The 18551-nt window shown below is 39.2% G+C and overlaps 1 protein-coding gene across 2 annotated transcripts in view; it reads right to left on the bottom strand.

The window, feature by feature from the left end:
* Positions 1–651: 651 nt before the first annotated feature.
* Positions 652–18551, bottom strand: part of tyr (tyrosinase) — a 45383-nt gene continuing 27483 nt past the window's right edge. Inside the window, exons 3-6 of one of the 2 annotated variants that reach the window (XR_009511201.1) lie at positions 17740–17887; positions 5431–5612; positions 3413–3505; positions 2115–2248 (exon numbers count right to left, since the gene is read on the bottom strand). Coding sequence is in view for 1 of the 2 variants with exons in the window: in XM_059964596.1 (XP_059820579.1) it covers positions 2022–2248; positions 5431–5612; positions 17740–17887 (557 nt within the window). In the remaining variant the exon portion in view is untranslated. Of the gene's footprint in view, positions 2249–3412; positions 3506–5430; positions 5613–17739; positions 17888–18551 lie in introns of both variants that reach the window. The other variant, XM_059964596.1, reaches the window with a different exon arrangement.

Genomic DNA, 18551 nt, shown 5'->3' with positions numbered 1-18551 from the left:
CCAGTGATCCCTGGCGCTAGGGTATCAGTGCGTTTAGGTGACTGATGACTGATTCAAGTTCAACAGTGGGTGTGACGGGGAATGAGGAAAGGTGCAGCTGACTCATATCGCTTCATATCGCCAAATCATATTGTTTGCTCGCGGCCCGGTAGCTCATGCTTTGCAGCCCGGTACCGGTCCGCAGCCCGGTGGTTGAGGACTACTGGATTAAATTGACATTTTCAGTCTTTATTAAGTGATGTTTTAGATATTTGCTGGTTTTGTAATTACTTTCAAACATTTGACTTTGTGAGGAAAATCTCCTAGTTACTTTAATGTAAAATTAGTTAAAAATTAAGACACCTAATTGGTGCCTGTTTTCTTTCCTGAAGTAGATAAAATTTGAATTCCTTGAGAAAAGTAAGAAGGCCTTCTAAAGCAGCAATGATTTCAGGGGGAACTGGAAACCCAAAGAAATGGACTAAAAATGAAAATATTACTTTTTGGCATTCTGACAGAGTATTATAAATTTTACCTAATAAACTTTCTTTTTCAAAATAAAAAGTATTTCTACCTAGTTGCAAAGGTTTTGCCTAGTACTCTTAATACAAGAAACCAAAATAATGAACAGCCAATGTTACAATATTCCTTGCTGATGCGAAGTTCCAAGTTCAAAGTTATTTATTTTTATTTTACATTTATTTTTAAAGTTTACATACATTATACAACCTTGAGATTGAGGCAGCTACAAAGCAAAGAAGCTCCAAAAGAACCCCTATATAATAAAAAGACCATCAAACACCCAATGTATAGACAAGAAAAAAACACAAAGCATGCAAACAATAAAGATAAGCAAGTCATATTCAGAAATGAAGTTTTACGAAAGACACAAAGCCTGTCATCACTGCAGCTGGAGCCTCACTTCATAGAAGAGCTGAGAAAATGATCAGGTTGAGAAACCCTTATTTGAAATGCTTGAGGCCAGCAGTGTTTCATTTTCAGATTTCAGAATATACAATGAGATAGCTAGGGATTGCCATAATTTCAGACTCTGAATTTATATGCTAGAAGTAAGCAGTCTTTGTCTTACACTTGTTCATCACACATGCTGTATTTACTGATGCAACCATTCAGCATGTGAGATTTTCATCAGCAACGATCTTGGCAACCTCATCAATGAATTTCTCTGCTGCTTCATGATCAGCAAACACTTTGTCACCACAAACCTTTAAAAATTTAATGCCATGCCTTTTCTTAAATTTCTGCAAACAGCCTGCTCAATATTAACAATTACCTTCAATTTTCAGTTTGTTGTGATAAATGTTTCATGATCAGTGTACCGTTAAGCAGTGTCTGTTCACTCAAACGCTGAGGAATGCACTCTTTCAATACATGGTCGAGACCTTTAATTTTCGCTTTATGCAATGCTTTTTTTATTTTTCATTAACTTCTGTACATTACATATGCGAGTTTACTTCTCAGAACAGTCTGTGGTACGCAGGGACCTGTGCATCACTGGGCAACGTTCCCAGCGCCTTGTGGAATTTTTCATTTGTGACTCCATGTCAACGCTCAAAACAAAATTTGGATTTTGGAATTCAGAATTTCGGAAGAGGGGTACTCAACCTGTGCTTACATTCAGATATTGACCTAGATTCATATAAATGATGTGGATACTATGTTATTAATGCAGAATTCAATGGTAGCATATAACCAAAAGCAAATCTGTGGCACTTACAAGAAGATACATTTCAGGGTACCTTTATTTCTTTGCTGTGATTGATGAAGACATTAAGCTGTTGTCATAGAATTGACAGAAGGGGAAAATGGTCAGTAGGAGAATGACTCTATGGTTTTGCCCTTAGTGGTTTCAGGAACAGCTCAATATTAGGGAAAGTATTTACCTAGAATTTAAATTTGATAAAATTGGTAGCTGTGTATGAAATTAAAACAATTTTATGGTTTCAGGTAAAGTGTGATAGTCATTTCACAAATGATTTGTATTTTTGTTAGCATCATTAATTTTATGTTGAACAGACAATTTAGATAGATGCTTGGTAGGTTACACCACGGTATTCATCACAAGTACTGAGCAAAGGCTGTTTCTCTTCAAGAGTAGAGATCTCTTTCTTCTTCCAATTCTGTATAATAATGCAGTTTAACAGCAAAGTCACCACACAGCCAACCACTCCAGCACTTAACAGCCAAGGCCAGATCTGCTTGGCTTCTTGTAGATAGAAAGACAGAATTTCTGCAACTGAAGGTGGTACTGAAATATACAAGATAAAAAAAAAATCTTTTAGTAAATGTTAGGGATAAAGCATTGATATTTTCATTGTGTTCTGATCTCAGGAAGATATACATACTCATTTTTTGTTCAGCTTCATGTAATGAATAGCAATGCCAGAAATATTTTAAAACATTTTAAGAACTTGTGAGTTTGATTTTATAACATGTTATATAAATCTTGATTTTTTTTACAGTTCTGAATTACTTTGACTCCTGAGTTATGTATAGAAGGAGGGTATGGAGAACATATTTAAATCTTGAACAAATTGACTGATGCACTAACTCTGTATATTTAGTGTTTTAACTGCATAAAGAGCTTTAGAAAACCCTGAAATAGTAATACAACAACAAAGCCTTTACTTCCATAAAATGCATATCCTATATTAAGATTGCAAAAGAATTTTTACAAATAAAGGTTTTCGTTTTTTTTTCTTGAAAAATACAATGTAACCACATTGATCAAGATGCATGCAAAAGGAGATACTTGGAGACAGAAATATGATTGTGAACTATTTTAAGTGTGAAAAGGGAATGCATTTCATGAGAGGTCTGTGACTAATTCAACATTGGTTTGTGAGTCTTGTTTGCAGTACTTTGTTAGCCACACCTATCCTGTGCAGACAGTTCATGTATTACTTTGATGAATTTCTGGTCACTTTCCTCAAAGAGCAGAGTCCCCACAGATAAACCAAAGATGGGTGCTACAGAGCTGAGTGGAGAGAAGCAATGATCTGTATTTGTATAAGCGCAAAATACCCGTCTCAAATAAATATAGAGAAAACGTATTTTTGATGCTACTCGGTTGCATTGTAAGTGAGCAGAGCTACTTGAAAAGAGTGTGTAAAGTAGATTTTGCTTCTTTTCTGCTTGTGAAAGTGGCTTCTGTCAAGGAACATAAAATGGGACAACCCCCATAAATATTGAAGCACTGGGAACAGTGGCAACACTGCTTTCACCAGTACAAAAGGGAGATAAAATTCAATTAAGAGTCACTTGATGCAGCTATATAAACAAGTAATATATATATATATATATATATATATATATAAAATGGTAATATATATAGAGAGCTCAGCTTTGAGGTGAAGGCAGGTCAATGCAAATTTTTAGTGCAAATTAATGAAGTGTTCAAACAGTAAAGAACCTTATATCAAGCTTTTCCTTGAGGTTTGTTAGGAAATGATGCAGAATTTTTATTCTTAATATTTTCCAGGACCTCATGCCCCTTCTGCCGTTCCTGTAGCAAGTATGAAAATTCCAGTTAAATGCTGTTCTATCTAGTGAATGACAACTACAATTCCCTGCCAACCAGATTTGTTCTTAAAGCTCTCCCTCTCCGATGTGCTACCATTTCAGTGACGGACCAGGTAATTTTAAGTGTGTGCATCAACTTTCTGGCGATCATTACTCCTTAATCAATTTTTGTCTTCCTGCCTCCCATTTTTTTTGGCAATTCCTACCATTTGCCCCAATATTCCCCTCCCCCCCCCCCCCCCCGATTTCCATGACATCTTTTTAACGGCACTGACTCACTTCCCTAGAGTCTGAACACAGCAGCAGCTTGCTGAGTCACACAGATCAGGTTTGAAGGCTTAAAAGGAACAAAGCATGATAAAGCAAGTATTTCCCTATATTGCAACTTTTATCAGTGATGCTCTATTTGATATTAGAACAAAATCTTCCACCCAATTAACATATGTATGTGATAAAATCCACATTTTAGACAAATATTTAAACACCATTTAGTTTAAGCAGCTTGTTTGATAAAGCATCGCATCCATTTCACTTCCTCTGTCACTGGTGCAACCAGGTTTTTCCTCTTCCCGATGGACTGCAACTGCTCTCTACAGCTTATGTTAATGCTTCTAGTGAACTTACAACCTCACAGAGAGGCAAAAGCAGACGGGGTATGGATACAGCACGCCTTTCAAGTTGCACCTCTAACTTATGCACCATTGAATCGTATGAAAATATATCATCAATCCTTCCTTATTAATCAGTCTAATTTCTTACCTAACAACATGATAGGATAACCTGGAGAGTAGGAGTTCAGGAATGAAGCTCGCCCCTGCCCCCTCCACTTTCTCCCGGGGAATTAACAAAAGCAATGTGCAAGGCCCATCTAAATACTATGGTGGAGATTCTTGTCAAAATTTTCTAGGGACATTGAGTTTAAAATGCCAAGTTTTGTATAAGTAACATCAAGGAGAGGATTTACAGATGAAGCCAAATATTATTCTTACACTGAAAATGATAGAAGGATTGACAAAATTTTGGCAGTAACGGTTAGCAGTGTAATCTCAAAGTGCAGGTTTTGGCTCAGAGATAGAACCCTTTCTCTAAACCAAAAGCTTGCAACATCAAGTCTGATTACATAAAATTAGTTAAAATTTTCAGGGCAATGCATCAATACAATGCTGAAGGAATGCACAATGTTATTCGGGTATTACACTGAACAACTGAACACTGAACAACTGTGGTGAAAGTCGCTCTCTTTCACCACAGAAATCCCATAGTATTATTTGAAGGGGAGGTGTAGAGTGGAATGTTTCTCCTGGTTTGCTGCCCAATATTTATCTTGTAATTAACACCTAATGCAACACATCTGGTCCCTTGTTGCTTTGTGAAAACCTGCTGCACTAAAATAAAAGCTCAGAAAGAGAAATAAGTTCCTAGTCTCCTTGAGCATTCCCTTCAGCTGAATAAAATTATGACTGATCTGATCTTGGCCTCAACACCACATTCATGATAAATCTCCAAAATCCCTTCACACTAGGAAGCAGCCTAATGAATCTTCTCTACACTGCCTCCAAGACAAGCATATCCTTCCTTTAATGAGGTAAATAAAATTGCTTGCAGTTTCTCAAGTGTAACTTTTCCAAAGCTGTACAGAGCTGTGACAAGACTTGCTTCATTTAGTACTTCATCCTCCTTCCAATAAAAGCAAGTATTGTATTTGTCTACTGAATTACTTGCTGTAGCTTTACTGACTTTATTTTTCTTGTATGGGGATACTCAGATAATAAAGGGCCAACATTTAATGAACTGTAAATAATGTTCTGCTTTTTCATTATTCCTTTCTGTGATCACACTTTGGAATTTAGCTTCACATTAAATCATGCTTGTATAATGCAGAAAAATGTTTAAGGAAATGTATCTTACCTGATTCAACTAAATAATCGTAATCATATCCAAGTTCTCTTGTTGAAACAAAGAATTCAATATTTCTGTAAATGGGAATGAAAGGCACCATGTAATTGTCACGGCTGTGGCCTATTGGCGTACCATTTGCTGGGAAACTTATCTGAGGAGGCTGGTGTCTCCGTAACCATTGCTCATATATGCTGTAGTTGGCAGAGAAAATACAATAGTTAGGTTTCTAATTGCTGAGGCTTATTGTAATTACAATCACATTCACTTTAAGAATTACTTTGGATAACTTGATACTATCCATTTGGATGATAGATTCAAGCCCTGCACTGGATTCATGTATCCTAAATCAAAGCTGCTTTATTGGAAGTGTTGAGACTTGGAAGAGATATTAAACTGAGGCCTAAATATCCATCATTGAGACTGTTTGGAGAATCACCTAATTCCTGATCTAAAAGATGAGCAGGACAGTTCTTTGGTGTTCTTATTCAATTGTATTAAAACAAGTAATCTTCTCATTTATTTCACTGGTATTATAGGACCTTACTGTAAGCAGAAAGAGACTTATTGCATGCAATTTTGTTTAATTCTTCCCTACAGCAATAACTTCAAATATATTTTATTAGTTTAGAGTAAATCAATCTAAATGTGGATCTAAGTGGCAGGATATGAAAAATCTTCTTGTTCTTTAAATAAAATTAAGTAATTTAAAAGAGAAAATATATAGTGGTCTTGGCTTATATGTATGCTTTAGCTAGTTGAATTGAAACATTTGAATATTTTAATTGATTTTTTAAAATATGTCATTCAAGGAATGCAGGCTTCAGAGGTTGAACCAGCATCTAATTGCATATCTCCAACTCTCTTAAGAGGTGATGATGAGTCTCTGCCTTGATTCACTGAGTTCCTGAGGTGTGGGTACATACACAATGTTGTTAGAGAGAGGGAGTTCCAGAATTGTAACTCAGCAATGGTAAAGGAATGGCAATATACTTCCAAGTTAGCCTGGAGAGCAACTTCCAGGTTGAGGTATTCCGAGGCTTTTGCAGCCTCTGGGTTGAGGTATTTTTATGATTTTGAAGCCCTTGTTTTTCTAGCTTGGAGAGGTCGTAAGTTTGCAAGTGCTAAGAGTCTTGGTGAGTAACTGCAGTGCATCCTGTAGTTAGTAGAAGCAGTCACTACTGTGTATTGGTCGTAGAGTATGTGGATGGTTATGGAAGGGGTCTCTATCAAGTGGACTGCTGTATCCTGTATGGTGTCAAGCTTCCTGAGTGTTGTTGAAAGTGCACTTAGCCAGTCATGGAGTGTATTCTTTCAGAATCCTGACTTGAGCCCTGTAGATGGTGGGTGAACTTTGGGGAGTTAGGTTAGCTACTCACCACAGGATTCCATGCATCTGACCTTCTCCTGTAGGTTAGAGGTACATGGCTACTCTGATTCAGTTTCTGGTCAATGACAATCTGCAGGATATTGATAGTGAAGGGAATTTAGTAAGGGTAATGCCTGTGAATGTCAGGGCATGACAACTGGATTATCTTCTGTTGGATATTACCATTGCCTGGTACTCGTGCAGCATGGATTTTCTATGCCAGCTATCAACCCAGGCCTAGGTTTCATTCATGTCTTGCTACATTTGGATGAGCACTCCCTCATTATCTGAGGCATCACAAATTATATTGAACACTGTAAAATCATCAGTGAACATTCCTGCTTCTGACCTTACAGCTGAAGGAAGATCATTGATGAAGCAAATGAAGATGGTTTACTTTGCGGAAGTCCGGAAAGGACGTCCTATGGCTGAGATGATCAACCCCCAACCATCTTCCTATGTACTGAGTGTGATTCCAGCCAATGCAGGGTTTCCCTCCCCATTCCCATTAACTCCAGTTTAACCAGAGCTCCTTGATTTAAGTCACAACATTTGTGTGGCTGGTTGTGTTTCTGGTCAATGGTAAACCCCAGGATGTTTATACTTGTAGTCAGAGAGTCAGTGATGGTAATGTCAAAATTATCTGAGAAACTGTGAATGGAATTGAACACTGTATCATCATCATTGAATATCCTCACCTTTGATCGTAAAATGCAAGGTGATGAAGCAGCTGAAGATGCTGCTGTAACGCTGTTCTGAGGGACTTTTGCAGTGATGTCCTGGAAATGGGATGCTTGACCTCCTACAGCCATTCAACTTTGTGCACAACTCCAGCAACTGACTTTCCTTGTCTTCAGTTTTTCCTGGGTTCCTTGATGCCACATTCAGATAAATGTTGCCTTGACATCAAGGGCAGATACACAGCCCTCAGTTCCAGAATTCATCTCTTTGGTCCTTGGTTGGACCTTGGTGCTGATGAAGGCTAGGGCTGAGAAGTACTGCCAACGTCATGCTGTAACTGTGCAAGTCACTGTGTGCAGTTCTGGTTGCCCAGCAACAGAATGGATGTCATTAAGCTAGAAAATGGCACAGATAACCTGAATGGTCACAGACATTCCCAGGGTAGAGGAGTCTAAAAATAGTGGTCAAAGGTTTGCAAGTAAAAGGGGAACGATTTAAAAGGGGCCTGAAAGGACAGTTTTTCACACAGAGGATAATGGATATATAGAATGAGCTGCCTGAGGACGTCTGAGAGGTGAGTACAATTACAACATTTAAAACACATTTTCACAGATAGGAAAGGTATATTATCTGTAGCTCTACCTATAATCCAAAACAAATATCTCCAAACTCCCAGATCTAAGACTCTGCACCTCACTCTGCAACTGGATCCTTGATTTCCTGGGCAGGAGACCACAATCAATGGAGAAAGGCAACAACATCTCCTCCATGATACCCTCAACACTGGTGCTCCACAAGGTTGCATCCTCTGCCCCTTACTATATTCCCTACATACTCATGACTGTAGCTAATTTCTGCTCCAACTCTATTTATAAGTTTGCAGATGACACTCGCACAGTGGGCCAGGTCTCAAACAAGAACACACCAGAGTACCGGAAAGAGATAGAGGGTTCTGTGACATGGTTTCAGGACAACAGCATTCTCCTTAATGTCAGCAAAATGGTAATTCGCTTCAGGAGCATGGATGGAGTACATGTTCCCGTTTGTATCAATGGGACTGAGGTGGAGATGATTGAGAGCTTCAAGTCCCTAGGTGGAAATATCACCAAGACATTTTTCCTGGTCCAGACGTGAACACTATGGCCAACAAAAGCACACCAACACTTATATTTTCTCAGTAGGCAAAGGAGCTTTGGCATATCCCCGAGACTTTTATAAATTTTTACATAGAAAGTGACCATTCCACATGGTTGGTATGGCAACTATTCTTCCCAAGGCCAAAAGAAATTGCAGACAGCTGTGATTGCAGTCCTCTTCATCATACAAACCAGCCCCCACTTCCATTGCCTCCATCTATACTTATTGCTGCCACAGAAAATTAATCAAAGGACCTCTCCCATCTTGGATAGGCAGGAGATACAAAAGTCAAAGAGCACAAACAAGAGCATCATATGTCTCACTGTTATTAGACTCTTGAACTGACCTGTCATTTAATAAATGATAAACACCTGAAGTTTTAATTTTCCAGTCTACTTCATCATTGCTTTTGTACTTTATTTATCTACCTGAACTGAACTCGCTCTGTAACTGTAACACTGTATTCTGCATTCTGTTTTCTTTCGACTACCTCACTGTAAGGCATGATCTGTCTGATCGGTGTGCAAAACAAAACAAAGATTTACTGTGTCTCCGTACATGTGCCGGTAATAAACTAATATGAATACCATTACCAATGCATGGAATTAAGGTGATCTCAGTTAAACAATTTGGTTGGCATAGATTAATTGGGCCTGCTTCCATATGGTACAACTCTATGAAAACCCAAACTGGGCATCAGTCAGTAGGTTATTAGTAAGTAAGTACCACTTGATGAAATTGTTCATGACACCTTCTAATTTTGCTGATGATTGAGTATAGAAGGATTGGGCAGTAATTAGTTGGTTTATATTTGCCTTGCTTTTTGTGGATAAAGATTAGTTGAAGAACTGCCCACATTTTTGATTAGATGTCATTAGACGTACTGGGACATCTTAGCTGGATGTATAGTTAGTTCTGGAGAGCAAGTCATCAGTATTGCAGCCACAATGTTGTATTAATAGTGTATATTGTTCATTTCTATTTCTTGATAACATTCTAGCTTTCTATTGCAGAATTTATTTGTACTCATATATTCCTGGGTATATCAGATTGATTAGTGATTAAAAATAATGTGTAATATTAATACTGTATTTATGTAGATTATATTATCCATATCTCTGCTCTCTTCTTCTGAGTCTGGTAAATCACTTAACTCTAGCCATGAAAATTGATGTGTCAGTCCCATAATTAGCAATGGGTGAATTAAGTTGACTGGAAACCGATTCCTTGTAATGAGGGGGTGCTTAGCAGGAAGCCAGAATGAATCATCCACACAGCATTTCTGGCTGGACAGGTTGCAAATGCTTTGGTCTTGACTTTTCCCTCATGTACTTGGCTCCATCATCATTTACATTGGAGACATTCTTGGAACTACTTCTCCTTGCTAGCTGCTTTAATCTGGCAGGATTGAAGAGGTGTCATCTGATTCATTGGTTCTGAGACTGCTTAGCTTTATTACATGTCCCTTGTTGATGTTCAGCATGCATCTATTTCTCTGTGCCAATTTACCTCAGCCTAGAACTGTACCTGGAGTATCCCACAGCACTCTGCATTAAACCAGGGTTTATCCTTGACTTGACAGTAGTTCTACAGTAGTTAATATGTTGGGCCATGAGGTTACAGAATGTGATATATTTCTGCTACTGCTGATGGTTCACAGATACTCTGTTCTGAGAGGCCAATTCCGTTCTGTCTCCAACCCATTTAGCACAATGGTGGTGCCACACAAGAAAACAGAGTAGCCTTGGTGTGAAAACTCTATTGACAAACATCACATGTTTAGCTACAAACAAAATTCACCGTCCGTTCAAAATCCACTGTAACATTATATTCAGAGAATAGCATCATACTACCACAGATTATTAAAATGTCATTTTGCAATTCACTTCTGCAACAGTGACAATATAGTTTGGTTTTTACTTCAGATATAGTTAGATTATTCCAAGGTGTCAATGGGTCAGCATGAATGTAAAGTTCCTGGCACATCACAAATATAAGAAGTCTGATTGAATCTAAATGATAATCAAACAGAAAAGAAACTGACAGACAATGGAAATCTGAAATAAATGGAGAAACAGTTAACTGATTCTCTGTCCACAGAAGCTGTGTGACCTGCAGAGTGTTCCAATATTTTGTGGTTTTCTAAGGTGTGACTAAAGGTGATGATAAAACTGGGATGCATTTTACACACACAGATGTCAACAGGGAATCCCAGGATAAAATTGTCTTAGCCATTTTAATCATTGGAGGTAGACAGGTGTAACTTACTTGTATCTTCTTTGTGTTCACTATACTAGAAACCGTGATAACCTGATTCTTTGTTCTGAATTGTTGGGCATATAAGACTGTCAAGCCTATTCACTCATCACTGCTAAATAATGAGTAATAATCCACCAGCACTGGATCTTTAAATCATTCCTTTATAGTTCTCTTGTTGCTCATCATGCATTCAGTTCATCCAGCCCATGTTTCCATGACGACTTTAATTACCAAATGTATATGGTGTTTTACTTAAATTGACATTGACCTAGAAAGTGGTGAAAATTTCAGAGTACAATAAAAAAATGCCATTGTTTAATCCTAACTAAATAAAGTAATTAAGAGATTTGATTATTTTCTTAATGTTTGGCTATCACACTCCAGAATTCAATGTATTTTTTTCTGGTGATGGTTTAACATATGATATATAAATGCATGAGGATATAACAGGAATTTTATATATGTATTTCATAGAGCCATAGAAAATTACTGCACGGAAACAGCCCCTTCGCCCCCATCTGGTCCATGCTGAGCCATTTAAACTGCCTACTCTCATTGATCTGCACCGGGAACATAGCCCTCCATACCCTTTCCATCCACGTATATACCTATCCAAGCTTCTCTGAAACTTTGAAGTCGTAGCACATGCACTGGCAGCTCATTCCACACTCTGAGTGAAGATGTTTCCCCACATGTTCCCCCTAAACTTTTCAACTGAGATTGTAGTCCCACCCAACCTCAGTGGAAAAAGTCTGCTTGCATTTACCCCATCTATACCCCTCATAATTTTGTATACCTCTATCAAATCTCTTCTTAGTCTTTTACGTTTCAAGGAATAAAGTCCTAATCTATTCAATCTTTCCATATAACCCAGGTCTTCAACATAACATCCCATCTCCTGTACTCGTACTTCAATTTATGAAAGCCAATGTGGCAAAAGCTGTCTTTATGACCCTATTGAGCTATGGCGCCACTTCTAATGAGTTATAGACCTGTATTCCCAGATCCTTTCGTTCTACCATACTCTTCTGTGTAAGACCTATCCCAGTTAGTCCTACCGAAATGCAACACCTCTCACTTGTCTACATTAAATTCCATCTGCAATTTTTCAGCCCATTTTTCCAACTGGTCCAGTTCCCGCTGCAAGCCATGATTGTCTTCCTCGCTGTGCACTACACAAAGTTTAGATATTGAGAGAACATTGGGTGCACAGTCTTGAACTAGCTGCCATGTAAGATGGTGGCATGGTCAGAGGCAGCAGCCTCTTCTTGGAATCAAAGGTACTTTTTGTCTTTTTTTAAGATCACAAGACAAAACTGGACATTCAGAACTTCAAGTATTGCAGGTCTACTCTTACCAGTGAGCTGCTCGTTAGTAAGCAGCTGGGTTTGCTATGGGCTGTGTTACTGCCTGCTACAGAAAGACATTGGAGTTGGTACATGAGGGCGGTGTGCAGTCTAACAGTGAGTGATTGTCTTGGATGTTGCACAACCCTATTGGACATTGATAAAATAAAATACTGCAAGTCTGTTTTGCTTGTTTACTGGCAAGACAGACAGTGGAGGAGCTGCATAGCCTCTGGTTTAGTAAGAACTAGGCTTCAAGCCATGGGCTTGCCTGTTGCAGCAGTCCAGGAGAGCAGACACCAGAGGCAGTGTTGCTGGGTTGGGTGCTGGGCCCTCCCATCAGTGCTGGCCTCCAGTATTTGTGTGATTGCTATCTTAGATGTGTATCTTAGATGTGCTATATGTGCCTTGTGCTGTATATGACTATTGGTACTGTGATTTGCACCATGGCCCCAGAGGGCTGTATTCATGTGTATTCATATATGGATGAGTGATGATTAAACTTGAATATTGTTATGATAACAGGTCAACCATTGATGACTGGGAGGGGTTATTTCCCAAGTGGGCTGTGTATTTTCTTATTTATTGAGAAGTTATTCAATAAACCATCCAAGGTTTGATAATTTGGTCAATGTGATTTTATAAAGAGCTTTTTCAGTGGAAAGTGATACTTAAAGAAATGTTAATATTATTCTGCAGGTATATCCTGTGTTTGTGTGTGTGTGTGTGTGTGTGGATGCTACTTTGAATGACATAAAAATTTAAATAGACATCAATCTGAAATCTAAGTTCCCTTAGCAAGCTGGAGGGCGGATAATGCGCAGAACTATTACTTTGAACGGAGGATTGGCAATCATCTATATGTAAGGATTCAATGTGAACTGAAGTCCCAATACATCTTCAGAACAATTTCAAAGCCATTTTAACTGCTGCTATTCTCTCTAGGGAAGGATCTGATTTCCTATTTAATTCTTTTCTGCATGCATGACTTTAGTGAAGGATATTATGAATCCCCTTGCAATCTCAAAGCAGCCAGAATTATACTTTGGGCAGCGAAGTACTTTTGAAGTACAGATACTTCAACCAATTTATTCACATCAGCTTAAAAAGCAATCACAATATTACAGAAAGGTTACAGCACAGAAGGGGACAATTTAGTCCATTTTGGCTTCCTTCTAACTTCATTATGCAACACAATCCTCATACTCTCCTATTTTTGATTCCTTTTAAATGCTTATCCAACTCCCTAACGAGCACTACCACTAAATCAGCCAACACTACACTCCTTTGTCTCTGTTTTAACTATTTACTGTGTAAGAAAGTTCTTCCTTATATCATTATTGCTCCACTTACCAATCACTCATATTTTTCTGATGCTTGATGTTTCATCAATTGGAACAGTTTCTTTTTAAGGAAAACATTAACTTCAATAAAACATAAGATATATGAGAAAATCAGACTATTCGGTCCATTGATTCTGCTCTGCCATTTGATCATGGCTGATTCATTTTCCCTCTCAACCCCTTTCCCCTTCCTTCTGACAACCTTTGACACCTTTTCTGTGGGTCTCACATCTGGTTTCTCACAAATGAAAACACAGTCTCTATATCTTCCTTATTAAACTTCTCAAAATTATAAACACAATACCTTCTCTTTACAAGAGGAAGGAGTGTCAGACTTTGAAAGTTCTGTAACAGATGGCAAATATCACAGACTTGATACCACCTTCAATGTTCCCTTTTGAACTCTCCATTGTGTCTCTGTTTATTTCTTTAATTTGTGGAGAAAAGATTTGTGCCCTGTAACTAGGTACTGAATAACAAGGTTTGTTACTAATTAGCATAACCTCCCTGCTTTCTAATCCCTTCCCTCTGAGGAAATGTTTATTTCAATTATTGATATACCTTTTCCTTAATCTCACTGCTAGCTGATTTTCTAATAACGTTCAATCACTGTGTCCGTTCTGAACACTTTTCTCTAGACAGAAAAAACAATTATTCGGCTGTTCTAGGTAAAGCTATCTGAGGATCCCCATACCAACGAAAATGCCCTTCCTTCAATTAGAGCAGTCATGAGCCAAAGATTCCCATGAGTCATGGAGATAAGAGACTGCAGATAATGGAAACCAAACCAAAAAGCAATCTGCTGGAGAAATTCATTGGGTCCAGCAACATCTCTGGGGAGAAAGGAATTGTTTATCTTTCAGGCCAAAACTCAACTGCAAAACCTACTCATGAAACCCACAGGCAAAGGCAGTGCCACTGTAGCCTGGTGAACTGACCTCCTGGGATGGTATACTACTACAATAATTGAGGGGCTTTCTCACCCAACCTGCCCAGTCACAGAAGAACCCTACCCTGGGTTCCTCACCAGGTCTTGCGGTGGTTGCACCAAGCTTCAGTACATCCCACAACGTGTGCTCCTGCAGCCTGGACTCTGACAGTCTGCCACATTCCTCCATTGGCATCTCCATGTGCTGGCAGGACAACGGGTTTCAGGCAGACGAAAGGGCGTCTTTCACTGAACTGCCAGCAGCACTTGATGTCCACCTGTGTGTGTCCCTGGGAGCAGTCCGTTGACTTAGAGGGTCAACTGCTCGTAATGAACACTACATCTTTCTCCATGCCCTCCTTGCAAACCAACAGCCCACAAAGAAAGGAGCAACAGTTTCGTCCCCACTACAGTCATCTTGGTGGCAGGTGTACTGGAAGTGATGTTCTGGGCTTGCAGGAGGGATCCCACTTGGAAGCCCTCCTACCAGCAGCCCAGATCTTGGTGCCAATTGGTAAGATCTGTCAATGAGATATTCTGCCAGATAGTCTTTACTTGGGGAATTACCCACAGCATCCACTGAAAACTTTTCCTGTGGCGTCTGCAGGATGTTCCCTGCTGACAATTGCCTTCTGGACTTGTAGTCAAAGGTGTTAATCTGGAAGAAATTTTCCATGAAGGATAGGCGTGTGGCAATGGGGCCAGACCCATCCTTCACAACTTTGGAAAATAGATAGAACTTCAGCACGTAGTGGCACTTGGTGTCTACGGTTTTAGGTTCTACACTCAGCCTGATGCATCCACACATGGAAATGGTCAACAGAGTGAGGGAAACATTGGGTGCATTTTTGCCCCATTGTCCAAGGACTTGTGCATCCATCTGGCTCCATCTGACTCACTCCATCTTGGACACCCAGATGAACCAGAGCTTGATCTTGCCACGTGAAACTTATCTCTTCATATATTGATCCTATCCAGCCTCCCCTTGTCCATTCACTTCCCTCCTACACCAAGAGACTTCACATTCCCATGAATATTACAGCTTTTTAAAAGCAGGCTTTAATAACATCCTTAAACCCTTTCACTGACCTGGTGCCTCTTGCTGTGATGGAACATAGAGTAGAACAGAGGTTTTGAGAGCTTGATACTTGCCATCAAATGACATAATCTGCCCGCTGATGTGGCTGAATGCAATTAAAGCCTTAATGCTAGGGATATTCCACAGGTCAGAGGAAACTTACTCTTCCAGTGGATTTGGAAGATGTGTGAAGATAGCGTTGCTAATACTGAACTTCACCAGCACTATGAAGAGCCTGATACAGACAATCCACAGTTCAGCAATGTGTAGGAAAGTTGATTTACTGCCACCTGGTTGACCATGAGCTTTATGCTGGGTTTGAGGTGCAGATTTTCAGTCTTTTCTTCAGATAGACAGAGTCTCTGCTCAGCCATTATAGGTGATGGTGAAATTCATTACTGATGTCTGCCTTTGCTGAGAAGTTGCTCACAGTTTTTAGGACATTGGTCTATATGTGGATTTTCATTGTTTGCATGCGTGCAGGGAGAGGAGGTTAGTGGAGATACACCTTGTTAAGTAAAGCCTATTCCTTCATATGCTTCAATGGACAAGTCATCGATGATTTAGAGCTTGGCCTTCAAATGTATGCATTCACAAGCATCGCCTGTGCTCAGCAGCTTGATGAATGGGGTTGGTGAGATCTTTGTTTTCCATTTGTCCAGAAGCTTAGCATTACTTCTTCGGAATGTTGTTGGAAATGAGGCATTGAGTGAATGGTGGGAAAAATTGAAAACAGTATTGGAGAGATGGTGTCACTTTGTTTGATACCAATCTAATCTGAGTTTGCATCCGAGCCTGTTACAGATCACTGATTAAGATCAAGGCATGCTTGCCATCAGGCAGCAGATGTATGATGTAAACAGAAATTTGCAAAGTATACTCCCAAATCCTTCTTGATTGACAGAGGTTTTGAAGGCTTTTCTGATGTGCACAGTGGTTACTGTTTCACATATTTTTCTTGGAGCTCTCTGTGAAGATCATGTCCATAATGACTCTTGATAGAATCCTGACCTCTATTTGGGGATGAAATTGTCCACACAAAAAAAGGAACTTGAAGAGGACTCTGGTTGTCTCCTGTGGCAGAGAGCAAGGAAAAATTCTCTGCAGTTACCACAGCTCGATGTGTTTCCTTTTCTGACAATGATATAGAATCTCTGAAGTCCAGGTTCAAGTTCTCCTCTTCCAAGCAATGAGGGAATGAGGCTGTGAATTTGTCTCTTAAGTTACATTCAGTTGAATTTTAAAACTTAATCTGTGATACTATCAGCCCCTGGGGTCCTGGTATTTTTTAACTGATATTTGGCTTTTTCAGGCTGGGATAGTGATGGGACTAGACTGGATAATATGCTGTGGGATTATCTGGTAGCTGGCTTCCAACAACATTGCATCTGAATATTCCACCTGCTACTCATGGGAACTCTACAGTCATTGGCCGCTCTTTTTGGTACCACTTCAGGTATTAGGTATTTAGGCATTAGGTAGCACACCACTTCTGTAATGAGTGTTTACCTGAGTTACCGTCACCCTGTCAGCTTGAAACAGTCTGACTTCTCTCATCAACAAGGCATTTTTGCCTGCAGAACTGCCACACACTGGATGCTCTTTGTTCTTGTTTTTGTTTGCACCATTCTCTGTAAACTCTAGAGACTGTTATACGTGAAGATCCCAGGAGATCTGCAGACTCTGAAATAGTCAAATCACCCCATCTGGCAAGAACAATCATTCCATGGTCAAAGACCCTTAGATCACATTTCTTCTCCATTCTGCTGTTGGGTCTGAACAACAACTGAACCCAATGAGCATATTTGCATGCCTTTATGTATTGAGTTGCTGTCACATGATTGGTAAGATATTTTTTACTAACTAGCAAGTGTAGAGGTGTACCTGATAAAGTGGCCACTGACTCTATGACCAGCTGATAATCATCTTGTGATCATTTGTCAAACTCTTGGTGGTGCTCAACGTGCAGTTTTATAAGACAAGGAACAGCTGGGAAGATAATGAGGACAACAACAACAAATGTGGTGGTAGTGAATGTGTGACTGAACAGATAGAGATGTGGAACAATAGGAAGGTAAATATTCAGAGGCTAAATTATTTCCAGTTTCTAATACAGCTTCAATTCAATTAGCTCAACAAGGAAATGGAAGAAAATGGAGGTTACTGTCAATTGCACTTACCTGTCAATGTAAGCATGATGAAGCAAAAAGATTGGGTCATTTGCTGAACCACCGACACTGGACATTGATCCATTCATGTAAATATGTAGGGCATTGTGCAGGCCACTCTGTGATATATTAGCTATTCCATTACCTGGGTTGGCAAAACCTGCTCATAAAGAAGTCACATTGATTTGGGTTATTATTAAGCCAGTTGTATAATTAACCTTTAACATGTTAACGAACAGTTAACATTAGATAGTAAATGGGTTACAACACAATATTTAAACTAAAAGCCAGCTAACAAAGGAAGAGGGTTCAGGCACCACCCTTTATACAGAAATAGTAAAATTATTGAGAGATGCATTTGCCTTGCATTTTGGTGATATTTTATCAAGTTCTTACTGTTGGCTAGAAGACTACATTCATATTATGTAAGTTTTCTTTTTCTAGGAATTCCCTTAATTCTCCTTGAAAGCTGTTTTGACTTAAGTCACCTCATGGCATAAGACAATAAGACATAGGAGCAGGATTAGCTCTTCAGCCCACTAAGTATGCTCCACCATTTCACCTTGGCTAATTTATTATCCCCCTCAAACCCATTCTCCTGTCTTCTTCCCATAACCTTTGACACCCTTACTAATCAAGAATTTATCAATCTCCTCTTTAAATATACCCAACATAAAAAGTCGAATCCCTCAGCAATTCCTGTCATGCTTTAGGATTTGAACGAGGGGAAGGAATTTGCAAGAAAAGAATAAGGGGGTCGACAATAACTGAGCACTGTGCTCATCAAAAATCTGAGAACCCTTGGACTTTTCTTGGAAATGCCA

Source organism: Hypanus sabinus, chromosome 3 (assembly GCF_030144855.1).
Source record: "Hypanus sabinus isolate sHypSab1 chromosome 3, sHypSab1.hap1, whole genome shotgun sequence".
Classification (NCBI taxonomy): Eukaryota; Metazoa; Chordata; class Chondrichthyes; order Myliobatiformes; family Dasyatidae; genus Hypanus; species Hypanus sabinus.
This window is presented reverse-complemented; position numbering and strand designations above follow the sequence as displayed.